This window comes from Lytechinus variegatus, chromosome 2 (assembly GCF_018143015.1).
Source record: "Lytechinus variegatus isolate NC3 chromosome 2, Lvar_3.0, whole genome shotgun sequence".
NCBI classification, from domain to species: Eukaryota; Metazoa; Echinodermata; class Echinoidea; order Temnopleuroida; family Toxopneustidae; genus Lytechinus; species Lytechinus variegatus.
In genome coordinates, this window is record NC_054741.1 from 69,316,844 (window position 1) to 69,329,521 (window position 12,678).

Here is a 12,678-nt window from a genome sequence, read left to right on the forward strand (position 1 = left end):
ACAGGTGTTCTCGAGACTCTGCTGCAGGAACTTCATTTATTTTAACACGTTTAAGGATAAATTTTCTAACAGTGTAGTCTAGATCTGAGAAAGGTGTTGCCACGTATAGGCCCAGATTATCCCCGACAAAAAAAGCATAGACAAGTTGATTTGAAGCAAAACTCCAAATCAGATGCAAAAAAAGTAATGTTTATGTTTCGCTAATTTTCAAAAAACAGTAATAAGAGCACAATGGAGACATGCTAATAATGTAGTCGGTTATGTCACAGATTGTTTTCAATAATGTAAAACTTATTTTGGATCATCACGGAAGAAGTAACATCATCATTATCGTGATTGTAATTTCTCGCGTTTCAGTAAAGAAGAGCTTCTTAAAAGGAAACTCTCGTTATTCAGTTAATTGAAATATCTAATTTATACATGAATAGCATACAGAAGACATAGCGAGCTCAGTTACGACTTGATTACATAATCGATTCCGTATCTTTCATAACCCATGATGTGCAATTTGATTAACAACATGTTTTCGGGATTAAACTAAGATGCCATGAATCTATTATTTTACAGCTAATTTTGATGAAATCACAATATCAGTATACGTTTATGGAAACAGTATGTTCTATATTACGGTTATGCGCAAAATTCAAGAACCTCGTTATGCCTATCACAATCTGCAAGAATGTAGCTGTCCTTATAGCTCAAAAAGCTTGAATGCAGCACAAAATCACCCAGACTTAAAAAGCAATACGGCGACTTGTCCCAGATAGAAATAGATGAAATGCTTGGTCTCATGCGTCACGTAACTGCCGAAGTTGCGACCCACAATGCAATGCCATGTCGGGTTGAATTGTTTGTCGAACTCCTTCTTGATGTGGGCAGCGATGTCTTTCTCAACGTTGAATTTGTCCATGGCTTGGGTAGCGCAGTCGATGGCGTCATTCTGCATGTCTTCTGACATATCAGCATTCTTGATGACGGCCTTGCGTTCAGACATGTTGATGGTAATGAAATCCTGTGAAGAAAAAAAAAGAGAAAGAAAAGTATATTATTGGGAATAGAAGCATGGATCCGGTCCTCTTCTAAACCTTGTCCAGTTTGGGCCTTGTGACACGGAAGTTGTTCCTCAAAATCAAGTATAGAGGGATACAAAATAAAATCACATTAAACTGTTAAAGGGATACTCCTGCTTTTATGGCTGAAAATTCACTAAATAAAATACTGAAAAGTTCATTGAAATTTGAAGTTAATATTGATATCAAAGACTTATATAGCGCTCTTCATGAATCCATATCAAAGCGCTTTACAATGTAGAACACAAGAAATATTCAACAACAACAAAATAGAATTTTGGGGTCGATTTCCTTCTTTTTTTTCAATTCAAAGACATGTCCCCAAGGTTAATGAAATATTAGGTTTGATAGTTGACTTAAACTTACCAGACACTTGAATTAACAGATTCTGAGAGTTTTTCATCTAACAGGATCCCGATCCCGACTAGGGCTATTTCTGACAGTAAATGAAATAATATGAAAATGACGACTTTAAGTAGTTTTGGAAGCCTCGTGAATTCCAATCAAGATGTTCAATATTTGTTCAGTTGGCGAAGACGAAATCGCAAACACACGTTATTCAGGTAAAGAAAAGAAACATTTATTGACAAAGCTAGGATTATGTTGATTCAAAACTGTGAAAACGCCCCCTTAATATTTCACCCCTTGTCATTGGATGGTTAACTTATTAAATAGTAGCTTTTCACAGGGGCTTGTCACACTATCATGACTTTGAGGCTAATTAAATCAAATAAATCCATGTCTGCTTTTTTCGAAATGTGAAAATTAACAACCTGAGTAACTTTCTAGATTCTAACTTGATTATTCCCTCTTCTCATTTTGTTTCGCTGACATAAAATACTTTAGAAAAATGGAGTTTTTGGAATGTTTAGAACGATTTTCGGTTTTCTAATCAAAGTTTCTCAGTGTTCACGCATGCACGAACAACTGAATAGATTTTTTTTGACACAGCTCAGATTATGTTTATTGAAAGCGTGGAAAATACGAAATAATTTGGGAGAAAAATGGCTCACACCATTGACATGATTGAGCGGTTCATCAATCCAATGGTAACTTTTCACAGAAGCTTGTAACACAATATGTCTTTGCGTGCATGCGCCTAGCAGGTCCACGGTGCATGTAAAACATGGCGTCTGATGACCTTGAATCCTTCATCATTTGTATTCCTTCTTTGAATGGAGTTTTTTTTAATTTGTTTTTCTTTACTTTCTTGCTCAGCAATTATGCGATCCTATATTTAAATAAAGAATTCCTATGATTAAATAACCTATACTTTGAGAGCCCGATCCATGTTTTCCCCCTATAACACAACCGCATGAAAAGATCCGATCTTTTCAAAACCATGTCTACCTCTGCTGTTGGCATGGCATCAATATTTATCATTTGTATTGAAATAATTTCCTTTGTGCATTGCATGAGTGATTTTCATTCGATGATTTCCCACTTTAACTGTAGCTTTCAATCATAGCTTGTAACATAATAGTTTGTAACATACAGCACCGCATTTCGCTCCATAACAGGAGGTAAGAGCGCGGACCTATAGGTACATGGTGGGAGCTATAGCCAGTGGTGTAACTACGGTGGGGCATGGGGGCACGTCGGCTGGCAAAAAAAATGGGGAAAGGGAGAAAAGAGGGAGAAAGGAAGAGAAACGTAGTGGGAAAGAAGATAATTATTAATTTTATATTATAATTATGTTATATTACTGTATATTACATAAATACTTTTTTGTAATAACTTTATGAAACATAATTTGCTCAGGGCCTATGTCTTCATTGTTCTTGGTGCTCGCGTTGTCTGTTTAACTAGATATAATAGATCAAATAATTTTTTCAGAATACTATAGTTTTCAAGTATATTTGAGAGACGTGACGTTGTCAAATCAAGTCAATATACACCAAATAGGTTTCCTCGCACTTCGAGCTATTATTGTTTTATGTAGTGACATATGCTTCTTTTTCATGATTACTTAAAGGGATCGCCCCATTTAAAGGTTTAATATAAAACATTTCCTGTCCGTGCTTTCGTTCGCATTAAAGCATTGGTGAGATATGTCTGCTCTTTCTTCATGAATTCCTAGAGGGTCATTCTCAGAAAAATGCACCAATTGATGGGGGAAAAAATCGTAAAACTGAAGTCTACAGAATGGGTTGAAAGATGCATATTGTGAAAGTACCATGTATGAGAAAGTGGAAACAGAAAAGGGGCAAGTCGCTGTTGCGTCAATTTGAAGTACTGACCGGATTAACTCGAGCACTGTATATCAACGTTACGGAGGTTAATCGTTAGCATTGCCCACTTATGTTACTCGATTAAATCACTTTTGAAATGATTGGAATTGAAATGCACACAATTTAGTTTCAGTGTGGTATCAACAATTTTATCTCTGAAGCCAAAATGTTTGAAAGATGGAAAAATATTCAATATTGTTTTTCAGAACTAGGATTTTACCAAATAACATATAACAAAAAGTACCATAAAAATCATTGCACATCTTTCGTTCAGTATAATGTTCATAATTTGAATGAGTTAACCTTAAAATAAGTTTCATCCATAACCTGAGATCCTAAGCAATGCATGACCAATGCTGGGAATCCAAAGATAGTCTACCATTAAATTCTCTCGATGGCATTTAACTCTGTCAATCTTCGTTACGGAAGTTAAAATTAAGTTACAAGTTGCAATACTTATTTTGTTAGCTTAGGAACATCCATATTAAGGTATTCGTATATCATTTTTTAAAGATTAATGTGGAACGCATTTCTTAATCCCCCCCCAAAAAAAAAAAAATGTTAAAAATAGAACAGGAAACAGAAAACTGTCATTTTTGTTGTCGTTCTTGGTCACAGTTAAAATTAGAAAACAGAATAACCGGGCCACAGAATTGTAGTTCGTCTTAGAAGTTTCTGGCCTCAAGTAATCCTAAGCAAGATCCTAAGAAATGCATGACCAATTCTGGGAATCCCAAGATACTTTACCATCAAATCATCGAGTGGCCTTTACCCTTGTCAATCTTCGTTACGGAAGTTAAATCAAGTTACAAATTGCAATATTTATTGTTAGCTTAGGAAAATCCATATTTAGGTATTCGTGTTACCTTTTTTTAATAAATAAAGATAAATGTGGCGCGCATAGCTTACTTTTGCCACCCCCAAAAATTGTGAAAACATAACATGAAACGGAAACTGTAATTTTATTGTCGTTCTTGTTCAAAGTTGGAATGAGAAAACCGAATATCAGGGCCACAGAATTGCAGTTCCTCTTAAAAGTTTCTGGCAATAAACAAAATATAACAATCGTAGTCCCGTAACCAGGATGAGCTCTCTGGGTTACGAGGAATCCCGCCGCTTGCCAATAGCCAAAAAAGATAGAGAGAGAGAAAAAAAAACGTTTAAAAGGACATGGGGAAACGAATAATAATAAAGTGACGTGAATGAAACAAGAGGATATCAGAAATACATAAATTATTAATGGAATCTTTATGATCTAATCGCGATTTTCGTTTCATTATTTTGTTTCATCGAGATACCCAATTACGCATCCTGTTACAAAAATGATTTACAAAAATGATGAATAGCCAAAATGTTTGATTATCGAAATACGTATTTTCATTAATAAATTCCAACAAACCTTGAGTGTTTGAATACCCCTTTCCACGTTTTCACGTAGGTAGACCTATATCAAATATTTCAGCTCTTTTCATGCGCATTAAAGGGGTCATCCAGGCTAAAAAATATGTTCTGAACAGATAATAATCTGAACAAATAAAATACTGCAAATATGATCAAAATCGAGCAAGGAATAACGAAGTTATGCCATTTTAAAGATTTGCACTATTTTAGGGGAACAGTTTGGTCTATGCATATCTTCATGAATATCTAAAGAGTTGATTGATGGTGTACATACATGTAACCCCACTTGTTCTTTTGTATTCTATTGCATGAAATTATTTTTTTATTCAATTTATATCCTCTTTATTTGAAAGTGTGCTTAAAATGAATGCTTGGAATGACACATTTTCAGCTAGCGCTTTGCACTCGCTGCGCATCAGTTCCTTAGCAAGACACCCATCCTTTTTATGATTACAAAAAGTTAATAGAATGTCCCGTTTTGGGTTCTAAACTTCAAAAAGCGCGCGTTTTACCTTTTCAATAATTGTTTATTGGATATATATCTTGTTCTCAAATTAAAACGTCCAAAAATGATTGTTTTCACATCAAAACTTAACAAATTTACAGTCGCATCAATTAAGATACCCATCCTTGTAAATGGTACAAACACTGTTTAGAATGTCAAGGTTTCAGTCGGAATACTAAAAAAATCAGCTAGCACTTTGTACTCACATTAATAGTTTATTCAGATATCCTCCTGATCATTTTTACAAAAAATGCTTAGAATCTCAAGTTTTCAGGTAAGACTATACACAAGATTTAGCTCGCGCTTTGCGCTCACATTTTTGATCGGTGAAATAACCCTCCTCATCATTGCTCATGAGTCATTGCAAATAGTTTTCCGTTCTGTTTCCTTGTCTATGAAAGTTTTATTGTTTCTCCTTATTCCCTTTCTTTCCACCGTTTCTGCCGACTTCAGCATTAGACAAAGCCATGTCACATGTTCTGGAACTAGAATCGTACTATCAATCTCAGCAAAGTACATCAAAGAAGTGTATTAACTTCCGTAACAATAATTGTTACGGAAGTTAATGCACTTTATATAGCAAAGGAAGTTAAAATTGTTAAGTTCTAAAGAAGTTGCCAATATTCCAAATTTGTAGTATGAATTATTTAAAATTCCAAAAGCATTAAATATCGTATATAATTCGCGGGAAATTGTTTTCGCTGGCAATTTTCCCTCTTTACAAAGTGATGTCGAAAATAAGGTGTGTAACAATAATTTTACAAGGATGAATAGCTATCATTTTTATGGGTGAGTAGGTGGAGGGTACCTTATATGATTTATATCTGTATGATCCGGAGTGATTCATTATAGCATAAATTTGTAGCATATTCAAGAAAAAATGTTACGGAAGTTAATGCGTTACGGAAGTTAATGTCTTTATGCTTTAAGGTCCAACGTGGTCCTTATGTAGCAGCCCTAACTTTGCAAACTGTATTTATTATGAAAGGTGTCTCTTATTCTATATAATGCTGAATTCTCAACAGAACTGCTAAAGTGCATATCTTCTTAAGGTGCGTTACGGATGTTAAATCTGTTTAGTCATACATTTCATTTTGTATGAACCATCCTTTATTTTCGTGTAAAACAGGAAACACACATGATAATTCCCTATCAATTATTTATTATTGATTATCACTCTACTTGCAGACACATTATCATGTAATATAATTCAGTTTGAAAGGGAGAAAAAACTTGTGGCAGTATTCGTTACGGAGGTTAAAATAAATTTGGGACAAAGTTAAAAGTGAAATTAATCACAAAGTGATCATCAAATACTAGGATAAGCGCAGTATGTCAGACGTTTACACCATGCTGCCCTCACCAGACATCAATGTAGGTAAGAAATACAGAGTACTTATAAAAGAGAATGATAGTAAAATCTAAAACTGACCCGAGACAGTGTCTATTCTAACAAAAAGCAAAAATAAAAGGCTTTTGTAATAAAATTAGAGCTTTACAAGTCACTGGTCGCATATGCTTTGTGAAACTAGTCTATTATTGTCATTTTCTTGATAAAAATTTTGTAGAAAATGTTCAGGGTTGTGAAGCTAGCGGCCATAAGATAGTCGAGACACGTTTTTTGTAAATTGTATCATTTTTTTGAGATTGACCCTAGAATCAGTCCTGAAATCAGTCCCTTTTCAGTTCTGATCTGAATATAAAAAAAATTCAGCTCGCGCTTCGCGCTCATATCATTTGGTTAGTGAAATAGTATGGTCTTAGTGAATTCCTACAAACTAGCCTTAGAATGCCCCTCTTCAGGTCTGAATTTCCAATATTTTCATTAGTGAGACGCATATGATAATCATGATTACAATGACTACAAAAAGTGCTTCATGTGTTTAGATGTAATTCTAACCAAATCAGCAAGCGCTTGGCACTCGCATTAGATGACTATGGCGAGATATGTATACTCTTAATTTATTCCTTAAAAAATAGTCCTCAAAATATACCTTTTTCTGATCTGAATATCTAAAATTTGCAACTCACGCTTCGCGCTCGCATCATTTGGTTAGTGAGATACGTGTGGTCTTTGTGAATTCCCACAAACAAGCCTGAGAATGCCCCTCTTCAGGTCCGAATTTCCTAAAAAAATGTCTTTAAAATTATTGAGCGATTGTCTTCATTCTAATATTGGGCAATATGAATTTTTACTAGCTTCATGATAATGGGATTATATGGGAATATTTTACTCTGTCACTCTGCCGGTAGATATACATTTTTTTGCATTAATGTTGGGTAATTACTATCTACTTCTTGGGGTTAATTTTTTTTTATTCAAATCAAAGTTTGGGAACTTTAATTGGGCAATTCTGTTTTTGCATATTCATTGTATATCATTTGCATTTTTTTTAAAATAGAAAATGAATCTACTGAAATGATTGAAATGTTTGTTTTTTCTAAAGGTGTGTGATTATGAACATTCATCTAACCAGCATGGACAGGTAGGTCCATGGTCTAACAGTGTATCAAATAGGTTTAAACGAATAACATGAGACAATCTGATTCACAATGATACATGCCTCGTGTGTGCCACAAAACACACATTTTCACTTTCGGCTGCATGCTTGGGGCTATATAGACAATGATACTTTCATGACCCTACGCATCATTTGGGTCAAAATTTACAGATTTAAGTTAAATGTAAATGTATAAAATTTTATGTGATGATCATGGGTGGAATTAGAGTTCATTACATGGGAATAGTGAAAAAGTTAAATGAAGGGTTCTCACTCCCAAAACGGCCTAATTTGCCCCCTCTCATTGAAAATGAGAGGGGGGGGGTAAGACTAAAATTGACCGCGTCTCTTAATTTAGGAGTTACAAAAGGACATGGGACCGCATAAGTTCAACGTAATAACCACATCAAATTTTAATGACTTTGGAGATGCATGCAGGCATATCTTTTTCTGGCTGATGATAAAATGGCCTCTTTAGTATTACCCCAAATTTTATATATAATAAATCATCCTCATGCACTCTTGGCCTTCAAAATTTTCAGCTATTTTGTAGTATTTGCCCCAAATTATCAACATGCATCCATAATGCAAGCTCCCTTCATCAAATAAAGAACTTTAATGTTTAGATTAGCCAATTAACTCTGTATATCAGTTCTGGGCTGGTCTAAATGGGATTTTGTTTTGTTTTTGTTTCTCTTTCTCCTGAATCTTATAATTGGTAATGTAATCATTTTATTACACTTCCATCATGTTAATTGATAGTCAGAAAATTGACCATTATATAAATATCTGTATTAACCGCCTTTGGTGCTATGATTATTACTTTTATTAATTAGTAGGTTAATTGGTTGTATATGGAAAGCTAGTTCAGCTAAAAGCATTGAAATATAAAATTGACAATATTTAGATACCTATTATACAATAAATTTGGTCCATGATTTTCATTATCATTAATCTAGACCTAAAAAAAATCCGCTAAAACCAGAGTGTCATTTGCCTAATTTGCCTTTTAACATTCTTAGGAATAGATTTATGATTTTGTATCGATGTCTATACGAACAGAATCGACAAGGAAAAATTCGAAATGGAATATTTCGTTATTTTATTCATTCTTCATTATTAAAAGTCAATTAAAGTATACAGATTGTATTATACAAAGTGCAGTTTTTAACTAACACATCTATAACATTTCTTAAATCTTATTTTGCATAAATGTTTAACCAACTTTCCAGGTTGGTTAACATATGAACCTACAACAATTGGTTAAGAAATCTCCATTCGTTTTACATTTCACATACAATTCTATTTAACCAACAGTTCTAGGTTCATTGGTTAACCAACTTAATATTTTTTCTGAAGTGTGATATATAACACGAAAAAAAACGCATGATAGTGACTTATTCTACATGTACTGACACATGCCTTTTCTACTAAAGACAGTGATACACTCATCTGGATATGCAACTAATTTAAATAAATAGCGCTTTATATACAATTAATATGAGTGAAAAAATATTAATGTACTACATCTCTTCTTACATCCGTCTATTTCTTATCAAAGATAAATCTAAGTCGTACATAGTTCCATAGAATATATATATATATTTATTTTATCACCAAATTATTCACCGAGAGATCTCGGCATAATCATGATATTAAAGATAATAACAATACAGATGATGGAATGCTTAGATTTGACTTGTGTATAAATGACCAACCTGAAGCCACATTCCACAGACCTACATGCAACTATGATATATGTAGAAAAACAAAAATATGTTTAAAAAAAATCAAAATTTTCTGATTTGCCGATGACGAAATAGTAATTTCGACATGTTTACCGTGTTACTGATTAAAACACAGGGTTCCATAAAAGGAAAATATGTGTTTTACTGTACTTTGTCATTATTTTTTACCTGGAATAATTTAAGCGACTGCATATTATGAAATTATTGTGTAAAATTCAACAGGTGACATTTTATCCTTTATGAAACATGGAAAGAAAGAATAAACAAACTGATTTTGAAAATAATCCATGTAATCTGAAATTATCCAAGAAATGATTGTCAGGAGACACTAGTGAATCTCAAAATTACTACTTCAAAGCACACTTTGAAAAAAAAATGAGACTAGACAAAATTCTTTTGGCGCGCTTACATGGGGAAACTGTGAAAAATTACTTTTCCGGCAAAAAAGTATTGTTGATTACCTGAATGGATTATTGAGTTGCATTATGACCACTCTCTCTGAAATCAACTTAAATGTTATATTTAGCTTGTTCTGGGGTGATAAAAATTGAATTATTTATTTTTTTTTTAACGAGAACACAATCGCGCTCTATAAACCAGTCTGGTGACTGCTTTTCTGCTCTGATTTTACTTCTGACTTTATTCCCATTTTGAAGGAACTTTCTCAATAACACCATTTCTCGTAGTAATTTTCAACAAAATGATGATTCACTGATTTTAGGATTAAAATAAGCATGTCACAAAGTGAGTTCCTTATGGAAATACCAATTACGAATAACAACGAATTACTGAGTTCAGAGTCACGAGTTGATAACTTTGCGATTCAAAAGTCTACAAAGGTTAACGTTGAATAAGGCCCCTCTGAAAGACAATCCTACAGTCTTAGGACACTAACATGGGTGAAGGAAATCATCCTGATTTGAAAAGCAAGATGGCCACCTGCCCCATATAGAAGTAGATGAAATGCTTGGTCTCGTGCGTTACGTAGCTGCCGAAGTTGCGACCCACAATGCAATGCCATGTCGGGTTGAATTTCTTGTCGAACTCCTTCTTGACGTAGGCAGCGATGTCCTTCTCGATGTTGAACTTCTCCATAGCGCCGGTAGCGCATTCGATAGCGTCTTGCTGCATTTCATCTGACATATCAGCGTTCTTGATAACAGCCTTGCGATCAGTCATGGTTGCAGGTTAGCTGTTAATTCTGAAATAGATTGATAACATTTTTTGGTAATATTTTGTATGATTTTCTGCATTTATTGAATAAACAAAATAAATTTACAATGCATGGACATAATAATAATTATGACAAAGTACATTATAACCATGTGACAATCTTACAATAGCAGAATATAAACATACTACAATATAGTAAGCTAGAACAAAAAATCCAGCGGCAAACTAGGAAAGCAAAAAATGATTGAATCATAGCAGCCAAAGACGGATGGGCTACATGGACCCCCCAAAAAAAAGAAATAATAATAATAATAAAAATAAATAAATAAATAAATAAATAAAAATACAAATAAATAAATGAATTAGAAATAAATATTTGTGTCTTTTAAGGACAAGTCCACCCCAACAATAAGTTGATTTGAATAAAAATGGAAAAATCCTACAAGCAGAACACTAAAAATTTTAAAATCGGATGTAAAGTAAGAAAGTTATGATATTTTAAAGATTCGCTTAATTTCACAAAACAGTTATATGCACATCCTGACTGGTGTGCAAATGAGGAGACTATGACGTCATCCACTCACTATTTCTTTTGTATCTTATAATATGAAATATGAAATATTCTAATTTTCTCCTCATTGTCAAGTGATACAACAATTCCTCCCTGAACATGTGGAATTAGCATTGGTTCAGTCAAGTTGGTCCTTAGTGTCAAATCTATAAAAAATGAAATATTGTATAATTCAAACAATAAAAAACAAAAGAAATAGTGAGTGATGGACATCATCGACTAACTCATCTAAATGTGCATATCACTGTTTTGTAAAAAATAAGCGAAACTTTAAAATGTCATAACTTTCTTATTTTACATCCGATTTTGATGAAATTTTCAGCACTACGCTGGGTTGATTTTTCTCTATTTGTTCAAGTCAGCATTTTTTCTGGGGTGGACTTGACCTTTAAGATAGATTGTGTTGCCAAAAATCATAAAAGAAATCAAAGAACAGGAAAAAGCTAGGAATTGCTGAAATTTTTTTGAAATTCAGACATGGAGATGGGCACTCTAAGGCTTGTTTAGAATTCACTAAGACCATACGTATTTCATTAAGCCAATGATGCGAGTGTGAAGCACGACCTGAATTTTTTTTATATTCAGACCAGAAAAAGGGACATTTAAGGACGTTTTTTTTATAATCCATGAAGAGCAGACATATCTCACCAATCCACTAATGCGAACGTAAGCGGACTAGATCTTTTTTTATATTCAGACATTAATATGGGCAATCACTTTTAGTAGTCATAAAACGGAAGCATATGTCACGACAAAAACCAATATTAACTCGAAGTGCGAGGATATATTTTTGGTGTATATTGACGTCAAAACGGGATGTTTTGTAGTAAAACAGTATTATATACTAGTATCTCATTGAACAGACCACGCAAACAACGGGAATGATGAACATATAAAATAGGCCCTAAGCAATAATGTTTCATAAAGTTATGAAAAAAATCTAATGCAATATGGTATAATATATAAAATATCTAATAATTTCTTCTTCTCCCACTACGTTTCGTTTTCTTTCTCCCTCTTTTTTCTCAATTTTCCCCCATTTTTGCCAGCCGATGGGGGGGGGGGGGGAGTTACACCACTGCATAAGGTATAGTGAGTTCAATGTTATGATTCGGCAAATCGTTCTCTGGGCCGTGGTTTCTAATTGTTTTGTGTATACTACTAGATCATTTACGGGTTTACGGTACGAGAGGTGACGTGTAGGATATGAATGAATATGAAATTAAATCCAAATCCACATTTTATTGTTTGAAATAGACATTGAAATAAAATATTCCGAAAATTTGCTTTGCATAATGATCGTGGGCATTTGTACACCTATAATATAGGCCTACCATAAACATGACAGTCAAAGGCACAAACCATTATTTTCGCTCATAGTATTGTGTGAGCCCGGGGTGTGAGCCTCTATTAAAATGTCGTCCCATGCCCCCCCCCCCCTAATTTACGAATAGACTTAATAAAAGTGAGATTTTTTA

At 33.7% G+C, this 12,678-nt stretch overlaps 1 protein-coding gene across 1 annotated transcript; it reads right to left on the reverse strand.

Moving 5' to 3' along the window:
• Positions 1 to 1,010, reverse strand: LOC121408811 (dynein light chain 2, cytoplasmic-like). The gene has a single exon (XM_041600466.1). The coding sequence runs from the start codon at positions 992 to 994 to the stop codon at positions 725 to 727; it is 270 nt and encodes an 89-aa protein (XP_041456400.1). The 5' UTR covers positions 995 to 1,010; the 3' UTR covers positions 1 to 724.
• Positions 1,011 to 12,678: the final 11,668 nt, after the last annotated feature.